This window comes from Tamandua tetradactyla, chromosome 17 (assembly GCF_023851605.1).
Source record: "Tamandua tetradactyla isolate mTamTet1 chromosome 17, mTamTet1.pri, whole genome shotgun sequence".
In the NCBI taxonomy this organism is placed as follows: Eukaryota; Metazoa; Chordata; class Mammalia; order Pilosa; family Myrmecophagidae; genus Tamandua; species Tamandua tetradactyla.
The window spans coordinates 22298965-22320586 of NC_135343.1; the positions used below are offsets into that span (position 1 = coordinate 22298965).

At 35.6% G+C, this 21622-nt stretch overlaps 1 protein-coding gene across 21 annotated transcripts in view; it reads right to left on the bottom strand.

The window, feature by feature from the left end:
- NRXN1 (neurexin 1) overlaps nucleotides 1-21622 on the bottom strand; it is a 1149661-nt gene that overhangs the window by 166061 nt on the left and 961978 nt on the right. For all 21 annotated transcript variants that reach the window (XM_077134200.1, XM_077134199.1, XM_077134208.1 and 18 more), the window contains one exon: nucleotides 5493-5664. In XM_077134200.1, coding sequence (XP_076990315.1) covers nucleotides 5493-5664 — 172 coding nt within the window. The remainder of the gene's footprint in view (nucleotides 1-5492; nucleotides 5665-21622) is intronic.

Here is a 21622-nt window from a genome sequence, read left to right on the forward strand (position 1 = left end):
ACATTGGATCACCTTCTGCAAACTAAAAGCAATTAAACTCTGTAATACTAATTTTTTCTTTCTTTCTTTCTTTCTTTTTTTGGCATAGGCAGTCTCCAGGAATCAATCCCGGATCTCCCACATGGCAGGTAAGAATTCTGCCACTGAGCCACCGTTTCATTACCCTGAGATACTAATTTTGATGGTTAACATATGATTTGACACTGGCAGGTTTTCTGAATTATTCTTATTTCCCAACCAAATTAAACTCTCAGCAGGCAAGAAATACGTTAGAGGCTTTTCTACTTGTTCCTGCCTACAGGTTTCTTTTTCCTTCGCACTTAGTGTAGTCTGGTGACACACTGCAGCATTAGAATAACTGCTGGAAAGGGAGGGAGAGAGGGAGAGAGGGAGAGAGGGAGAGAGGGAGAGAGGGAGAGAGGGAGAGAGGGAACCTGAGAGAAGGAATTATGCTGTTTTTGTTCAGCTGTTCACCAACTCTTATAACGTATTCTGCATTCATCCTCTTCTTTCTTTACCCGCAGCCTACTTAGACTTTTATCTTTTGAAACCTGAACTATTAATACCTTGCTAAATCCCACCTAAATGAATGACATCCTCCAAGTAAAAACTTGTTCAAGACCCAAATCAAGTTATAACTTTTTTTCATGGTCTTACCATACCATCTCTCCAAAGTGGCCTCCTTTCTCCTTGACACTTATTTTCCCATTTGGTAGATCTTACTTTGGAATTCACCAAATAGGATATGACAATTCTTGTATTTTCTAACATCTAGTATTTTAAAATCTTGAACATTTTTTACTTATCTTTGTAACCAGATTGTAAGCCTAGTGTATTCATTTTATACAGTAATCATCCTTTATTTTTAAATTTGATGTACTAAATTGATCGGAATAAAATTGATATTTGATCTTGAGTAGACTCAAAAGGACATCTTTTGTCAATTGTAGTAGGTAGATGAACTCCAGTTTATCCTAAAAGGTAGTTGTATTTATGAAGAGCAATTTTTAGGAAGGCAAGTAAGATGCTGTTAGGCTTTGTAGATTAATATTATGAGAAGAGGAAGTCTATTTTTGTTGTGAGAGAAAATTTTGCTACCAACTGTAATTAGGGACAAATCAGAGATTAATGATGCATTATATTCTAGGGCATTAATTGATAAGCACCAAGAAATGGCTTTCTAAACTTCAAATGTTTTGCAACATATTCTTTCTGTACTTTGCTCCATGTACAGAAAATAATAAAAACTGCAACTGCTATTCAGAAAATTTAATATTTATGCTAAAAAGTGGATTGTTGATGTATAGGAACATTTCATAGACTTTAATAGAGCATAAAATCCACCTCTACTAATTAGTTTCTCTATGAAAGCATTCCAGACAATTATGGGGTAATACCACTGGTCAATGCTTCAGGTGCATTTCATTAAAGGTATAGTGTCGCTACTAGATGAATTGCTTCATATAAAAGCACTTAGCACAAAGCCCTATAATGGAAGGTTAAGTGCTACACTTAATTACTAATTTCAAACCTTATTACCTATATTTTGCAGTGTAGGCGCTTTACAAGAAACCAAATATAGTCTGTTGGTTCCCGCTTCTCTAATTATAGGACTTGGTGGTAAAAGCATTAATCTAGCTGATTTTCCATTAAATATTTAAAAAAATAAATAAATAAAAAATAGCCAGACCAAGAACCCACAGAAAAAAAGACATATACTAGACCTAGCTATTGAACTCACACTTAAAATCACTTCATTCTAAAAACTTTGGATGACACGGGCTTTTTTTTTTTTAGTTCTATATGGCCGGGGTCACATTTCATTCTTTTTCCAATGTGAGCATCCTGTTATTGCAGCACCATTTGTTGAATTTTTGTTTGTTTGTTTTTGTTGCTTTGTTTGTTTTTTTTTTGTTTTTTTGGGAAGTACATGGGCCGGGAATCGAACCCAGGCCTCCTGCATGGCAGGCGAGAATTCTACAACTGGACTACTCTCACACCCCAACACATGCTTTTTAATGTTACTGTTGCTGATGAGGCTACAAGAGAAAAAGATATTTGAAATGTTCATGGCTTATTTCCTACCTCAACATCACTCTTAAATGCACACAGAGCAGATGATTAATAAAATATTTGATGGCAACAATGGTGAGTCCCCTGAGTTCTCTACACATTGACTGACAACTTTTTATATTTACAGATAGAAATTCCTCACATGTGCTCTCATTTACTCAACAGAAGACTCAATGTTTTGAGTCTTTCTTCCCTTCCTTCCCTTGCCTGTAGCATTCAAAATAATTGTAGCTTTGCTTGCTCTTGATTTATTAATATTATCTACACTACTTCTTGGTGGAAAGAGCACTTGGAATCTTTAGTTAATGTTAAAAGATAGTATCTAAAATGTTTATTTCTAAAGCTCTATTACTTAACTATCATGGTATTGCCAGTTTCTGATTTTTAAATATATTTTATATTGTGTATCTCATTCTGAGCATACATTTAATTGGTACATGTCATGGTTAGGGACAGGTGTCAACTTGGTCAAGTTGTGGTACCTGTTCATCTGATTGGGCAAGCGCTGGCCTGTCTGTTGCAATGAGGACATTTCATAGGATTAGGTCATGATCACGTCAGCTACATCCACAGCTGATTCCATTTGTAATCAGCCAAAGGGGAGTGTCTTCTGCAATTAGTGATGCTAAATGCAATCATGGGAAGCCTTTTAAGGAGGACTCAGAGGAGACAGGTTGCATTCCTGCTTTGGCTGGTGAGCCTCTCCTGTGGAGTTCATCCAGGCCATCCATTGGAGTCATCGGCTTCGCAGCCTGCCCTGTGGATTTTGGACTCTGCGTTCCTATGGTCACGTGAGACACTTTCATAAATTTTATATTTTCAAGTGTTCCCTGTTGATTCTGTTTCTCTAGAGAACCCTAACTAATACAGTACATAAAATATTTTATGTGTTAAGCAAATATTAGTTGAGAAAAAATATATAAACATTTGTTAAATTAATAAATTAATACTGCCCTAATCTTAGTTATCAGTCTTCAAACTACACATTAGCATGTAACCAGAAGGCAGGGACCATGTCTTTTTGATGAGCAAAATCCAGTACATGGTGTCCAATTTGTACATGTGGGTTTGTTAAATACATAAAGTATATTATAATAGTGGGATATAGAAATTCTAAAAACATTATGAATATTTATCCAAATACATTGGCCCATTAGAAAGCCAGGTTCTTAACATCTATGTTGGAAAATGCATATTATATTTCTCCTTTAAAGATGGCACTATGCATGGTATACAGGTGGTTCCGTGGTAGAATGCCTGCCTGCAATGTGGGAGACACGAGTACGATTCCTGACCCATGCACCACCTTCCCGCCAAAATTAAGATGCACTATGCATAATCATGTAATAAAGTCCAAATATAATTATCTTCAAGTCAGTTTAATCCAGAATTTCCAAAACTAACTTGTGCATGAATCTGCCACCCCCCCACCACAGATCATCATTAACACCCTCTAGAACAGAGTTCTAAACACTAGTTTTGAAAGTGCAGATAAAGCTAAAAGGTTACTCAATTAAGATCATTTTAAGGAATCAATTGTTGAACTGACACGAGGCTTCAAGAAGCAATAGTTGCACTGCACTATTGTCAGGATTTATCATTTTGCATGGCCAGGTCTACTCTTCACAGATGACAACATCCTAGGGGTAGGACCTTATCCTATTTTATATCTTTCACAATGCCCAGTACAATGACTCCCTTTTGATATATGTCTTAAAGATGCCCATATTTTAGGACAATTGCTTTCAATAAATATGTCTGAAATAAGCTTATTTTAGGACATTTGCTAATTTGTTTTTTTGTGATTCCACTGAGGTTGTAATTATTTAAAAATATGCATTTCCACTAGGATTTCAGTGAATGCAATAAGGGATTAGAAGGGGCTATGAAGCATTGCAGCCATGTATTAAGTCATTTTCATTTCAGATATTCTATTCCTTCATCTTATTATAGAAGGTAACACAAGGTGTACGTTCTTATAATTGTAGTGTAAAATCATGATAATTCCCAGGACACCAATTATGCAAATATTTATTGAGTGTCTACTATTTGCCAGTATTGCAAATGTACGGCGCATATTATTAATGCGTCTGCTTCTGAATTTTGTCATAGAGCAGGGTTTGCTTTTTTGTTATTCACTTAATTCAGCAAACATTTGAAAGCACCAGGCTTAAAGAATAGGTTTGAACTGGATTTTGAAGATGTAGAATTTTATAAATCAGAAAAGATCCAGAAAGACATGAAAGTCATTTAATTCCCTAATTGTGAGTCAGTATGGGGAAAAATTGATATTTATTTCAAAATGCAGTTATTTCATCAAATTATTTCTTCCAAGATAAAAGGAGTTCTAATAGAGGAGCTTGTGTATATATTTTGGCAATCATTTTCATTTTGAAAAATGAATGACAATTTATTGTGTATATATTTTGGCAATCGTTTTTATTTCAAAAAATGAATGACAATTTAGTTTATACTTTTTCCTTATTCTGTGCTACAGATATGCTGTATTAAAAACACTGTCATATCTAAAAGGGGAGCAGAGAGAAATAAAACGGAAGATTTTAGTAACACAGTTTGTACTAAAATATAGAGAGGATAAAGGATTACAGTGAAATACCAGTATACTTTGACTGAATTTTACTTTAAAAATACCATATTGTTTTTATTCTAGGATATATGTAACCACAAGCAACACTGGTTTAAATTTCTAATCCACTGCCTTTGTTGCAATAATGTAATACTAACAAAGTATGCCAACAATGAACAAGATCATTTTTATCTTATCAATAAGAGCTTGAGATTCATTTTATAAACTTGAAATGAGTAATATTGGTGTTAGAGAATTCTTATGAAACCCTGTGATTATACGGCAGTGGAAAAACTTCATTTACATACAGGCTATCTCAACTGCTGATTAATGCTATTCTAGATCCTCTACCATTTCTCTGACTGTCCCTCGGTCCTCTTGCACATTTCATGAGTTCAGCTATGCACCATCATCAAAGGAATAGCCTTATTTTCTCTCAGAGAAAAACATTGTAATATTTCTCCCTCTGTGTTAAATTTTAATTTTGTTACTTTTGACAAAGCCTTTCCTTTGTTCAAATGCAAGGATCCAGTAAAAAGAGGTTTGACGTGTGCCTTTTGTGTGTGCATTTTTTTAGGTTTCACTGATGTCCTCAATTTTGTAAACAATAACGTGCGCCTTCAAGTTCTCCTATAAAATGCCATTTATACACCGTATCAAGAACAGTTTAGGACAACTATTACATTCACAAGACTCTAAAGTTCAATAAATACTTGATGGCTTCTCAGAAAACCCCAAATTTGGTGAAACGGACGCAAAACAGGGCTTTGCTTTCCAGTTTGTTTGTTTGTTTTCCATAAAATTGTCCCCAGATACACATTCACTGGCTTACCTGCAGGGTAGCGCTCGATCACTGGCCAGTTGTCCACCTGCAACGTGGCGTTGCCACCACTCCTCGTGAAACGGACTACATGGTATTTCCCGTCATTAATGATTGCATTGGACTCTTCTATGGCGATGTCATCTGTCCCCACATTAAATTTAACTCCAATTTTTCCTTGGTGCTGGAAGGGAGGAGGGAAAAGATGAGTTGTACTAAGTTGTACTAATTAATCCACATGTAGAACAGGGTTTAAGAACAGGCTCCCAACAATAGCTGTTTTCCTCCCGAAAACTGCACGTAGAGAACCAAGATTCTTTACACTTGGGTAAATCTGAGACCGTTTTTTCATGGGAAATGGATTTCTAAAAGACATACTTTCAAGGTAACTGAATGCCTTCTTCCCTTAGGTTACCAAAGAGGAGGTTATTTCTGCTGGCATGAAAGGACAGCTTTCATGTCCTTTAACATAGCTCCTTTAATCCACTCTTCCAATTTCATAAGAAAAATGAGGCTTGAATATCCCTCTTTTAATAACTGATGGAATCAGAGCAATAGAGTCTGTTTACAGCCAATTGACAAATGCTTACAATACATAAAATTATTCCAAAGGTATGCAGCTGACAGGTAATAATGAGTACAGTTTCTTCATTTTTCTTCGTAAAGTCACCAAATGCTAAAAGCCTGAAAGTTATTCAGTTTCTTCATTTGACAAATGATGAAACTATTGGCATGGGAAGATGCAATGAATTGTTCAGGTCACGTAATTTATTAGAGATATTACTGGAACTACAATCCAGTTTCCCCATCCTTACTTTGTGTTTAAACTAAGATGAAGCTAAAATGTGACTATCCAAAATAACCTCCTCTCAAAAGTATGCAAAGCAGCACTGAAAATCATTCTAAGTGCAAAGTTACTGCTGCTAACTTTAAAATTTGATAATACATGGTGGTAAAGTAAGCATGTGCTTATGTCCTCTGGCATAGAAGCATCCTCTAACAGCAGGACTGCCAGCTCTACCATGAGCTCAGCTGATCTCTAAAGCACGTAGATTTGCCCTTAATCATTAGCACAGAAAACCTGCACTGCAAGACACTGTCAGAGTACATAACCTCAAACTGTCTGCTGCTCACCTTTTATCAAACCTCAGTTGAGAAGAATGACATGAGGGAAGAAGGGTTGAAGGATATGCAGTCCATCCATTCGTGTAGAAATTTTAAGTCAAAATATCAGAAACCTGAATGCTTGGACTATGCTCTCTTGACCTCTTGCTGGATTCTCATGATTGAATAAGGCAACAAGAGTATGGCATTGACTTACAGGGAGGGTTATTATAGGAAAATTTAGTATAAATTCGCATTAGTTTAAGGGAAATATTTCCTTTGTGTAGATGGTCTAAAAGATTTGTTGGTTAATGTTTTTTTTTTTCATTCTTGTTTCTTAGTGTTCATAAAGGATCTCTATCTTACCTGAAGATAGTATGGTTTTAAACTGTTTTATTTTGTTTTTAGCTTGATAGACAATGTGACTAAAAAGAATCATGTTTCCTTTTTGACTTCGGTTGTTAGGAAACAGAGTCAAAATGGTAGGGCAACTTTAATAGATGCCCAGCCTTTTGGCATACTCTCTTCCCCTAAACTTATTTTAATTTCCCACCATAATGATCATGATTCTGAATTCAAGGACTTGTGGAGATTTATTTTAGATTATGAAACTGATGCACTGCCTGCTGTGCTAAGAGGGCAGCTTGGAGATTTATTTTTGATATTGTTTCTTTATTTAATTTTTTAACACAGGTCATTTTGTGGACTCTTACTGTTTCATTATGTTGGAAGATTTCCTATTTTTTCATTTTTAGTAAATTTTTAAATAGCATATATTTTTCTAACACACACAATAAAACTTTATGAGAAATGTTTTAAGGATTTCATTTAAATCCTGGAACACCTATATGGTGTTCTAAGCACTCTACAAACCCTTACTCTGGCATACCTCATGACAGTCCCAGGGAGAAGATACTATTTTATCTCCATTTTACAGAAGAAAAAACTGAAGCACAAAGTGTTTAAGTGACTTGCCTAATGTCACATAGCTAGAAAGAGGAATGCTGTGATGGGAACCCAGACAGTCAGGCTCCAGAGTCCTTGCTTTTAATCAATAAATAAGGTTGAATTTTAGGGAGATTGGGTTATCCTGTAGTGGATTTAGTAAATGTAACTCTTCTTCCCTCTTTGTTTTATCTTTTCTGCTTGAGTATGAGCACCACATGGCCTCATATTGTGCTTTGCACATAGTAGATACATATCAATCAGCATTTGCTTAGTATAAATTTATAATGGACAATAAACAAGTGATAATCTGACTGTACTAAGATGTTAAGATGGACTTTTTGAGCTTCAGTTTCAGCTGAGATCTTAAGATGATAAGAAGTCAAGAAGTATAGTTGCTTACATATTACAAAATGAGGTACAAGATTGGCTAAGCCAAACTTGCAAAGGAGAGTACTGAGAACTGCATTAGAACCCTGAATTAATTACCTAGCTCCAGCCACCAAAGAAGCAGGAAAAGCCAAGTGGAGACTAACAATTAGAAGACGATTTTTTGGAGAGAGCTGAGATGTGCTGTAATTTACATCTACCCCCAAGGTGGAAGTTTACTTTTTTTCTTTATCAAGTACAGGGAAAAAGCCTTCAATGGGTATTGGCAGAAAACTTGATATGGGTCTCCTGGAATCTGTAGGTATGTAGTGAGATAGTAGCAAAACAGGGTTTGACTTTTGTCAGAGAAATCCTCAAAGGGAGAGAATGTGACCGCCTGATGTCCTGATGGCACAGTAAAGAGAAATTGCTGCACCAAAGGCCACTTGGGCATCCAGTTTGGGGGACAAAGGAAATGTGAAAAGCACCATGAACTTCACAGTGGAAAGCCAGCATAGAACTGAGTTGTATTCTGTCTAAGAGGGACACTTGGAATGGTGTTGGGGTGGTAGTGCGGTTGGAAAGTCAGCAGAAAAAGAGCTGAGGTTGTTGTGACGGGTTCTAGGGTCTGAGTCTGGATCCTGAAGTGACCGCCTGGATTGGAGGCAGTGCGTTTACCAACTTCAAGGGGAATACAAGCACAGAAACCCCAATGATGCAGGAGGAATCCTTAAGAACCTGCCACAGTGCCCCCAGTATGCCCCCTCAATCAAGTAAAGAATCTTCCTGCCCTCCATCTCCTCCTCCTCCTTCTGCTTCATCCTGGAGGAACGGAGGCAAGGAGAAGTGAAAATCATGGAAATAAGAGAAGGAACAACCATATCCTCCCTCTCAGAGCAAGTGATAGCTCCAAGAGAGGCCCAAGCAAGGGTAAGGGAGACGTTTCAACTGAAATTTAGGTTTTTATTATTATAGAAAAGAACTGAGATTACACTCTTTATATGTAGAAGTCAACAGATTATCTTGTTTCTATCCAAGAGGGGGCAAAGTAGTGTTGAGACTTGCCCTTGACTCCCCTGGGGGTCAGGAAGAAACATTTCCATGGAGCAGGTTTAAATTCCTGTTACATCCTAGGAGTCAGCTCTTTCAATATAACAGAAACATAAAGACATTTGTTACTATAGAGTTGCCCACTGCTTTCAGGTCTCTTCTTTTGTAGACATGCCCCTTATCCCAGCACAGACTGAAAGAAATGTTTGAAATTCTCCACCTGCTGTCCTCTGGTGACAGGAAAGCTACAATAGTTTATTTTCATCACAGCTGTAATCATTAAGAAGGTTCACGTTCCAAAAATAGAAGTGTTACAAAGCTGAAGGTACACAATGCACCAAAATTTGAAACAGGTCCCTGAGCCTTTTCCTTAAATCTTCTGCAACAGGAAATGTAAAACACTTACTTTCTAGGGATGTAGAAATTCCCAGATTTTTTGCCGGCTAATTTCTTGCAACACAGTGTAAAAAGCATTCAAGAAATGGTAAGGGAGGGTGATTCTTGGAGAACTGCAGACTTTTAAATGGTGCCCATCTCTTTCCAGAAAGATTTGTGGATTTGTTTTCCTAACTTCCAACATCTTTGATATCACATGGATTCAATTCCCCAGAGTAAGCTAGAACAGAGCTGAATACTCCAGCGTAGGTTCAAGCAACAGATCTGGCCCTAATTCAGACATTATCTACCCCACCCTTGAAAAACAATTTAAGCATAAATGATAGCCAAGGGATCTATATTTTTCCTGAGACCAAATAAATAAAAATGCATTAAAACCACAAAATTAATATCAAGCATATTTAATGTGCCAATATTTGTGGTTGCATTTATAATCTGCAAATATGTCCCAAACACACCCCTCCTATGTTGACAGGATAGCAAATCATTTCAATTATATTAACAATAAAACTTGCTAAACTTTCTTGCCAACCAATAATTACAATCTAAAAGAATTCATTTCATATTCTTATTCTCTGGGATTAAATATGAATGTCTCCCCCAAATTCTCATGAATATTGTATGAGCAAAACCAGCAGTAATTTCACTGGACATGTACTGAGCTTTTTGTATTGTATCTTCTTTGAAATGGATAAATGACCCACACCATAATTTCAAAAATCTATTATGAGAGTATCAGTAATGTGCCTATATAATTTAATGAAGTCTTTCCGTGGATTCATTAAATAAATAGTGACAAAGGTAATTATTGATTTTCACAAAAGCTCATTCCTGAAAAAGGTTTATATTAATAGACCAGTTATAAAGAAATACCATAAAGCATGACATGAAGCAAGGACCTGAAAGTTCTAGTGAGTGGCATCATAGCTTGACACGTAGTTTAATTCAATCTATAATAACATATACCTTTGAAAACATATATTTTAACCAAGATTGAGATTAATGGTGTATTCATGCTCAGTATCTTGGGCATATCTCAAGGAAGTTGTCCATATGTTATAAATGCAGAAATAGTTTTAAGCTATATGAATATATCTAAAGGCATATCTCAAATATAAAGATTTAGCCTATATATGGCATGCAGATGTGTTACATATAATTTTAGTCCACTGCTGTTTCCCCTTCTACCCAGGTTGTGATGTGGAAGTGTTTGGTTCAACAATGCCCAGAAAAAGAGACCAGTAAAAAATGAAAATATTTCCTCTCTCTTTTTATGTTTTTGTTTGTTTACGATTTTCCTAGAGTAGAACTGAACAAAGATGAGTAAGTACACAATCCAGGAGGGCATGGAGCTTAGCAGGGGGTCCCGTTTATCCTCTATAAGCACCTGCCTACAGCATGATGCAGCCCTGTACTCCAGCAACCCATCTTGGAAAGAACTTGACAATTTCTTCAAATGTACTCCATACTTGTGCTCATTTCACAGTACAGAAGAACTCCCATGGTCCAGTTCTAAATCACCAACTGAAATTGGAGTCAGGTTGAACTCTCATTTTTGCTCCTCCAGAGATTAACTGTCACCAGGGAGCAAATATCTAAAGGTCTCTGGGGTCTGTGGCCACTGTCACTTGAGGAAAAGCCATGGAATAGGATGTCAGAGAACTACCTGTTCTCCCATCTCAAAACAAATACAGATTCCGATCATTGCTAATTTAACCCCCAAACACATCCAAGTTAATGGCTTAATGTTCCTACTGGGCTGGTAGAGACCATGTTTGCCAGTCTAGATGGTCCATAATGCCTAGAAGTGGTTTTGGTCTGTTGTTTTAACCTGGTACTATATTGGAAATGCACCCACCCCCAAAAATACACCATTTCAGAAACAAGAAGTTTACCACTGTCTTGTCTTCCATTTTCCCCATATAATAATACATATTTTTATTTATTTAGCTAATAAATAAATGGACTATACAGTATATATTCTGCCTAATGCTAAATGTATATGGACAATACAAACATGCAAAGATGTTCTCTGCCATTAGGAAAACTTTCAATCAAACTGGTAAGATAAATAGTGTAAGCAAGTACCCATAGCCGAAAGAGAATTAAGGGAGCATCAGAAAGGATGCTTCTCAGACTGGAGTATTGCAGGGTGGGAAGAGAGGTCATTCTGTAAGGTCTTGGGAAGCTTCCAATTGCTGTTAGAAAGAAGCATTTAATCACCCATCCTGCAATCACTACAACACCCAGGTGTGGAGAAGATATGTTCCCTCTGTCTTCCCTCCCTCTCTCCAGACCCTAATGTGAGAGTGTTCATGGGTGCCAGATATTGAGCTATACAGTAACTAAAACTTTCAAGACTTGTACATGCTTTTCTCTGTATCTGCTCAAGAGTTTAAATAATATGCCTCAAACTACATGGCTAATAAGCATTGGAACTGGGATCTGATGAGGTCGGAAAGGGCTTCCTAAAAATGACTTTAATTGTGTCAGTGTCCTGGGAAAAGGTTATGGAACCAATGCTCACTTAGAGCACTGAGTCAAGGGTAGGGCTGCTACAAAAGACACATTTCTTGTTTCTTGTATGTTTCTTTTCTTCTAGTTGCTTTTCCTAGCACCACACAACATGGAAACAGAAGTGAGTGAGACATAGGGTCAAGCTATCTCACAAAGATCTCATTTAAGGGTAACATTCTAAGAAGGTAGTATTTTCATTTTCTCATCAAATCTTGAAGCAGAAGAGTATATATTTTCTAATATATCTCCCATTCTACTTAAGGGTATAATAAGAGCCAAGTCATACAAACAATACTGTAAGAAACCCACATTTTACAGAGTATGGAGTTTAGGGTTCTGCAGAGCTCATATTGTTCCCATGAAATTGTATCTGGACAGGATATATCCACCAGGAGGCGTATACTCATTTCTTGGTCCTCAGAGTACCTAATACAATGCCACAAACCTGGGATAGACCTTCACACTGTCTTAGGTGGTGGTTTTTATGTGTCTGTTTTAATTCCTTGGTAATCTTCTAAACAGTTTGAGAGGGAAAGAAAAAAACAGACTGGCTTATTCCTTATTGTACCCTTGACTGCACCGAGCAAACTACCTCCACATATGTAATCTTATAAACTCTTTCACATACAGCTTGTTTTCATCTTTCTTAAATTGAGATATTATTGAGAATTCCTATACCATAAAATTTACCATTTTAAAGCATTTGATTCATTGGTTTTTCATATAGTTACTAGGTTGTGCAACAACCATTCCTACTTAATTCCAGAACATTTTCATCTTTTCTCGAGGAGATAATACATATAAAGATATAAACTTGTTAGTACACTTACTGGTTTTTCTGCTACTGTGAGCTACTATTCTTACTATCTTTACTTTTGGAAAAAAAACCCAACAGCTTGCTTTTTAGTGAATTTGTGGAAGTTAATTGAAATTATGCTGGAATCCCGTAGCCATTGAAGTTTAGCTAGAACATATAAGATCTCACTGACATTCACAGTTACTTGTGAAACAGCATATATATTATATAAATGAGGGAGGCAAGGCTTAAAAATAGTAAGAGATCTGATCAAAATTATAGCACCTGATACCTAATCCTTGGGAAATTCTGTCTCACAGTTTTTATCTGCATTTTAGCTCACTGTAAGAGAGGACATCCCAAAATCTAATCACACTCACTGTGGGATAAACTATCTTGCCACTGACTATGTCGAACAAAGACTATTTGCCTTTACATTTTCTCTCATCTCAAAGATATTACAGTTCTACGAAAAGCCTAAATGGAAGGCAAAGCAGTTAAGACAGGAAAAAGTTAGAAAATGAATTATTAGTAATTGAATTTTTGGAAACACCTCAAAAGCACGTAAATCTGAATGTCTTAGACTTTATTTATTTATAAAATAGATGAACTCTAGGATTTTTTTTTTTTTTTTTAAGATTTTCCAACAAAGGAGCAGGAAAGGGACATCCCACCAGGTTGGTATCAGAGTTATCTGGGAGGACTTTTTAAACCAGATATGCTCCTTCAAAAGAAATTATGACACTTCCCCTGCATGGGGGAGGACGGAAGGATTTGTCTGTAGCAGTAGGAATCCCGGTCTCACCAGGTGGGCTGGACTTGGTGGTGGGAAGTCAACAGAAGGTCGGTGAATTTTCTTCATGAGGATGGTCAGATCCTGTGTACTGGTGATAAAACCAAAACTCATCAATGCCTCCACTTCCTCACATGAATTCTCTCCTTAGATGAAATTAAAACCAAAACAACCTTGGTATGAAAGGGGCCCACTGAATGTTTATGTGATGTATCCTTGAAAGGGACAATAATTCCGACATTGGTTATTTTGATATCTGCTTGTTTCACCATTTGGGTTAATAATGGATTATCCTTTATGTGAGAGAAGACATTTTTGATCCATTTATGAAGTTTTTCAGTGTGGGCCTGGGTTTTGAAAGGTCAACAAGTCTTTTTTATGGTATTCTCTCATGGGCCAAACAGCAGTCTTATGCATGATACCATGACAGCCACAGAATGACATAAAGCTAACTTAAGCAAAATAGGGAATAGGATCCCTCTCTGTGAGTTCATTGATTCAGTATTCCCATCCACTGAGATACCACTGACCATGAAGTGGAAATACTAACCTTTAAATGTGTCCTTATGTGTTTTCTTTCTCCCAAATAATGAACAAGTAGAAATCAAATTGAACAAAAAAAAATGAGCAATTTTTATGACCTATTTAACATAGTTAATTTTCTATCGATAATACCTCTGGTTTGCACTCATAAACATTCAATCTAGTGGTCTGGCATCACGAAAAACCCTCCGAGCTGCTGCATGGAGATGTAACATCCACACTGGATAGAGTTAAACCTTGTTCCAGGTGCAGTGGGCTTATCGGATATGGCTAGTTGTTTTTTTATTTTTGTATTTTGATTTGTTTTTTATTGCTGTTTTTTAAAGCCCATGGTTAGGTGTTAAATTAGCTTTGCTCACATTTTACAGTCATTCGGGAAACTATGTGCAATAAACATTGTGTTTTAGGTGCTGATTATAATCATAACCTTTGTTTCTCTGCTCCTCCTGACTCCTTATCTTTGGTCCATTACACTGCTCGTTATTATCTCCACCAGGAGCTGGATAAGGAAAGGATATTCAGCTTTATCAATTCTGCTAGTTGTTGGCAGAATTGATATATATATAGAAAAGATTTTCCTATAAAGGAGGTTTGGAGTTATTTGTGGATTTCATTTACTTGTATCCCAGGCCCATCATTTTCATGGAGAGTTGACTATATAATTACAGCCTGACTCTAATGTTCCAAATATCCATAGCAGAGAGCAAAACCATTTTCCAGATAAATAGACCAAACAACTGCGGATAGTGATTTTTAGTCCTCTCCATGGTAAATGTTACCTTAGTAATTAAACTGTAAGTAACAAAATTGGTCCATATTTATATGTTAAAAAAAATCTTTTAAAAACATAAAAACAAATCAAGATATAAATGCAACTATTTTGAATGCTTCAGTTGATAAATGTTTCATAAGTTATATCCAGTGAATTAGGAATGAAGGGTCAGTTTGGAAGGGATATCATTTTTTAAATATTCTTGTTGGGAAACATGACTGGCAACCAGAAAAGTACTACAAGGTATTAATTTCAAATGTGTTTGATGGACTGACTTTTTAATAATGCTATCTTTTCTTAAGACTCAAGTAGAGCCCTAACTTGAAATGCATTTGAAGAGAAAAGCTGACAGTTCTACTTTCCTCTTTTTCTTTTTCTTTTTCTTATTGACTTTTAGTCCAGGACTACCTCTTCGACATCCTTAGAAATAGAATGTGTGTTTATGGGCAGAGAAATGCACTCATCAAAGACTATTTTTCCATAGAATTGGTAAGGCTCTATTTTCCCGAGTGGTAAGTAATAATTCCTGCAACCATCAAAAATAAATCTATGTTTATGTGTGTAATTTTGACACAACAGGACTTTCAGTGGCGAATACAGAATCTCTAACGCTGAAGCTCCTAATGATTATGACCTTTCCTTGGTTTAATAAAACAATAGCACTGCGACAAAAACAAAGCAACGTCAAGAAATGTTTATCCAGTATCTATTAGGTGCAGTACATTTTGCAAAGTACCATACCTTTATTTTCATGAGTCAAAATATTAAATTGCATGCGTTGGCTGTGCTTATATACTTTCATTTCCCTATACTGCATTGTTTTACAGCATAAGTGACACAGATATTTTGGAAGTGCCATAGAACATGGCGTTTAATACTCACAGATATTCATTCTTTCATTTATTTATTCATCCAACAAAAACAAGCAGGCTGCTCACTATACACAGGGCACTCTGTTAAGTTCTGGATAAACAGTGCTTGACAAAACAGACAGCACTCCTGCTGTCATGAATCTCAAGTTTCACATTCTTTCTTTATATATTAAAATTTGTGTTAGCATATAAAATATGTTAAGTATCAAGAAGGAAAGTCCAGGGTGCTGTGAGTGGGATTGGGTAATTAAGCAAAGTCTCTTTGAGGAAATGAAGTAAGAGATTTCCAGGCAGAATAATAATATGCAAAGGCCTTGAGGACAGAATATATATATATATGTGTGTGTGTGTTTATGTACAAATATAGATATAAATGTACAGATTCATTATATTTTTAGATTGATATGTAAATTCTTTATGAATATATATAAGAATCATAAAAAAATTAGGAGATAAAACTGGGTTAAAGAACTGTACTAAACAAAATAAAAAGCATCATTAGTACAAATAAAGCATTTAGAAAATATATAAAGCATATTCAAAAATCTTCCAATGTAAGAATAGAAGAATATTAATAAAGATGCAGAACCTAACAGTATGCATCTCGACATTCAACTAATTGTTTGTTCTTAAATGTCATTCTTCAATGTGCTTTATAAAATATAAAAGATAAAGGGTTTCTGGATCAACAAGATTTCCCATATCTTCCAGAAGTCATTTACTTCTACAATCTCAAAAAACAACTCATCATCCCATGCTTCTATTTCAAAGGTAATATAAGGGTTTAGTTTCTTTGTGGTATAGAAAGTCTTCTTAAGTTTTTGCCCTAGAGATCACTTTTATCTAATGATATGCAAGAGTTCTCCACACAATTAATACCTTAGAAATAATATTTTAATTCACTTGACTAGACTTTCAGGCACTTTCCCAAAATTAGTTGAGGAAATAAAAGATTTCACTTCTGGACCCTTTAACCTCCCTTTTTACCAACTGAGCAGATGCGTACGATGAATGGGTCCAATGTGAGTGCCCCGAAAGTGAAATCTTGCAGAGTAAGGAACAAGGCATTTCAAACCACAACAAGGATTCTTTATTCAATTTTACCGACAAATTTCAAATATAGGGATATCAAATTATGAATAAGCACTGTGATTCAGCCATGATTTCTGAAGGCAAAAATACAACAAAATAGTCAGGTCCAATTAATTAATGTACATATTGAACTTCAGATAAATGCTTATTTCTCCCTTCCGTGGAACTCTAACCATGAGAGATGTCCCGAGTTCATCCTTTCTCACTGTTCACCTGAAGAGCCAGAGTGCAATTTTGAAAAGACTTGTGGATTTTCATACCAGAAAAAAAGGCTTAGCTTGAGAAATAAATGCCTGGAACAAGTTAACGACCATCTGAAAACAAACAAATGAAAAACACTTGCGTATGCTGTCTGTCTGTCTGTCTCTCTCTCTCTCTCTGCTCCACAACACTGGCCTTTTGTTTTCATTAATGTACCATACTCTGACCTGTTTCAGGACCTGTGTTATCCCTTCTGCCTGGTTAACTCTTTCCTTGCTTTTCCCATTCCAAAATTATCAGTCCCTTACATTTTCAGAGGCGGGAAGGAAGAACTTCAACAACTTTAGGGTAGGGCTGAGCACAGAATTCACTGAGGAAAAGAAGGGTTACCTGTGAAAATTCACACATATTGTCACACACTTCTTCCTAGAACATAACTTTTCCTTACCCAAGCACTACAATAGGTATATGGTACCATTTGTCAATCTCTTAAACTGAGGCATAAAAATGTTACATCACTTGCCCAAAGTCACACTGCTAACAGGCTCAAGAACCAGTCTTGAATGCAGATCTGTCTATATCCAGAGTATGTGCTCTTAGTTACTGAGCTATATCGCTGCCTTTCTTTAAAAACAAATCACCAAAATAAGATAATCCCCAGTGATGGAATCTACTCCAATTACAGAAAATGACAATCACCCATTTAATTTCATAACTTTAGAGCTTCCTTATACAAAATCCAGTGAAACTGAGTACAAAAAATATATACATTAATTTATATCACAATAATTACTACAAAAATCCTAATTGACATACTCCCTGTATGTATTCAGTAACATATAAATGAATAACACACCATGATAAAGATGACTGCTGACATAGCGCCATTTACTAGGTCAGTCCCTGTATTAGCACTTTCAAGGATAACTGATTTTAGTTTAAAATTCTGAGTTAACTTTTATCTTAATCATTTATCAGATCAGGAAATATGGCCCAAAGTTACACAGACACTACATGGAAACCCAGGACACAAACTTGTACCTTTCTGATTTCAGAAGCCATGTATGGTCATACAGTATACACCCAAAAGAAGGCTGGGATGTTTCAAAATCAGGCAATCTTTCAACATATATCATTACATCTCTCAAGGGAAGTATCATTTTGGATAGTTCCTATAAACCTATTTGATAACAATCCAATATCTAGTCTTGATTTTTTTAAAAAACAGCACTTTAGTAAAGTGTTCTTTTAGAAAAAAGAACACCTCTTAGCATGATAAAATTAACTCCTCCTTAAATCAGTTGCTAGCATTGTGTGTAACACTGAAGCATTCACATTAAAGAAACAAATACTTTTTAAAATTATCACCACTATGTTTGAGTTTTGTTTTAGATGTGTTAGTCGATGCAATGTGACAGGAAGTGGATATAATATTTAAAAATATTGGGGAAAAAAGAGAAAAACAGTCATAAACCACTTCTTGCCAAAATGAAACTACACTGTTGCATGTAAAATTATGCATTTTAAATGACATAAGGAAAAGCATTCTAAGAATGGGACAAGCATCAATGCATATATTCATACAAGGAGTAGCAAAGATGTTTAGACAAGTGCTTTAGATTAGAAAGAAAATACGATTTAATAAAAGGATATTGAGTTTTGTGAGGAATATAAACATTTCCTAGAAAAAAATTCTAAACGTTGAATCTTGGTGATGGGTACAACAAGATCTATTATGCTATCATCTATGTTTGTGCCAATTTCCATAAGAGACAGAATAAACCATGGTAACCTGAGAATCAAAAGGACTGCAGTTTTATCGCAAACTAAATTTGTGGACTTTAACAAAATACTTAACTCTTTTGTCTTATTTAGTTCAACATTCTCATTTTGTAGATCATCCCTCTCCAGTTCAATAATTCTATTATTTATTTCAGTAAACTAGTCAATTTTCATTTATTTTCATTTTCATAATGGCTCAATTTGTGATAATTACCAGTTGAGTGATAAATTTAAAAAATAGTGAAATAACAAAAAAGGAAAATGAAAACCATTTTTAAACTTCTAAATAGGATTCCCTCCCAGCCCTCTTTGAGATTTGAGATTTATCCAGATTGTGGGATTCTTCTAAGTATCTCACATTATTATATGCTGCCTAGCTTTAAAGCACCCTGAAAAAATAAATATGGAAAGAAAAACAACCAGCTTTGTCTTCTCCTGGAGTGCTTAGATGCCCCAACAGCAATTACTGATGTAGAATATACTGAAGACCCTACACTCACAGCTGACGTTTTCCATCAAAATTATTGCCACAGTCACCTTGGTTGAGGCCATAGGACTATATTAAGATAGTATAAATGTATCCAGGAGTAATCTTTCACTCATATTTGTGGAGTGGTTTAATTTTCATAAATTGATGATACATAAAATGATGTTTCCTAGGTTTCTGCTGAAAATAACCTATGAAAAAATAAAGACAGTCTAGGAAGAAAACTAAGAACATATTTTGCATGATTCTATCAGCAATAGTTTTTTATATTTCCATAAAGGTGATGTGGTTATTACAATAAGGTTATGTTTACTAGATATGGGGACTCTTGTTTAAGTATAAGGGAGATCGTATGAGGATAGGGGAGTCTCCTATCCTTACTATAAAGCTCAGGCAGAAGGATAAAGCAAGCAACAAGTAGAACACAGAGAAAAGCAATAACCACCACCAAGAAAACATGAACTATCCTTTAACATTCAGAAATAAATCAAGTAAGGTATATTGAAGAAGTAGACCCCTCAATTTGCATGATCTCTATCATAAAAAATAACTTTGTCTAATTATTTTCCCAACTGTGGGCATGGATTTGTGCACACATGCAGATTAATAAGTCCTAGATAATAACACATCATGGGAGAAGGCAGTTGAATGGAGAGACCAATTCTAACATTTCTTTTGTTTCTCCATTATTAGACAGTAGTGGTTACCAAACATAATTTAACAACATAGCTAAGTAAATATTTTCCCCTAGGTTTTATTTAGACTACACAATATATACTGATTCCTTCACAATTACTTGTCAAAAATTTTCTTTTGTTTCTCCACTGATAGTTAAGAAGCTGCCCATAAACTAAGTTTTCTTTTAACAAATCGGTACTCTAAATGACAAAAATGTCAATATCCTCTGCCTCTCATTTTGCTTCCCTTAGACCTATGAACTGACTCCCACTAGGTCTAATAGATTATTTCCATGAGATTATATAAAACGTTAAGTTGCAAATAACTTTATTTGGGGGACCATAAATATAGGAAATTTAAAATATTTTTCTTGGTCCATTATTTTAGATTGCCCAGGGATGTACCAGGACACAGCTAGTTGGAATTTTGCCAACTACTCTTAAAACGCTGACTAATAAAATAAAAAATATTATAATCGAAAAGAATTCTTAGTTCCAAACTCTCACCTAATGCCAGAAGTTTTTCTAAAATACCTCTGACAAAGGGTCAATTAAGTTCTACTTGAAACTTGCCAGTGGTGTTACTACTATTCAAAGCAGCAGGGTCATTTTCAAAATTCCTTTTGAACTGAAAGTTACCTCTTTTAATTCATCTGCACTATGGATATATACAGTGTAATCTGTGTCTTTTTTTTTTTTTTCATATAACAACTCTTCACCTATTTTAAAACAGTCATCCAGTCCACTTTCTTCCACCTCAGCTGAAGCTTTCTCCTGGAGAATCATCTTCCAATAACGACCAACCTTTAAGTGAAATTTTTCCAACTGTTTACCCTGTAAATAACCAGTTCATTGAGATTACATTCTAACAGACCATTACATATAAATGGATTTAAATGCAAAATGCAAAAATAAAATGATCTAAACAGGGCATTATCTTCCTTGATAGACATCATTTTTCTATCAATACTGTTTGAGGTTTTTTTTTTTTTTTTGCATGGGCAGGCACTGGGAATTGAACCCAGGTCTCCAGCATGACAGGCGAGAATTCTACCACTGAGCCACCATCACACCATCCTGTCTGGGGTTTTTAATAGCTGTATTCACGAGTTGCTGATCAGAGCTTTAGTAAACTAAAATTCTCAGATCTTTGACACTATTTATTAGCTATATTTCTCCTCTGAACTTATTCTTGTAGATTTGAAAATGCAATTACAGTACTTTAACCAACCCTCCCATTGCCCCATCTGTGCTGCCTTTGCTCAAACCTTTCTCTTCATCCAAAATACTCTCCTTTATCTCTGCAGAGTGGAACACTAACTCTCTTCTTACTTATCTTGGGCTTAGACTCTTTCAGATCCATATCATACTTTCTGGAGTGAGTATGATTCTGCTTGGTGGAGAAGATAAAATGTAAATAGAAAATAAAAAGCTATCTTTCTGTCTTCACTCTTCACCCATCATTACACCATCTCACCTAAGCAATTCTTTCCTTCTTCATTCTTGTCCAGAAAACAAAAAGCAAAGTCCATGTTTCAAAAGACTTTCTCTAATCTGATTCTGGCTTTAGTCTTGCTAAATTCACATTTACAAGTTCAGATCTCTCTTTATCTCTGTCTCTCTCCCTCCCTTCCCCCCACCTGACCCTCTCTCTAACCGTTGTTGGTTTTATATTCATCTGTTGAAAAATACTCCTTTAAAATAATTTGAGTTGTGGACTGTTTTATGCAGGTAGAATCCTGTGAT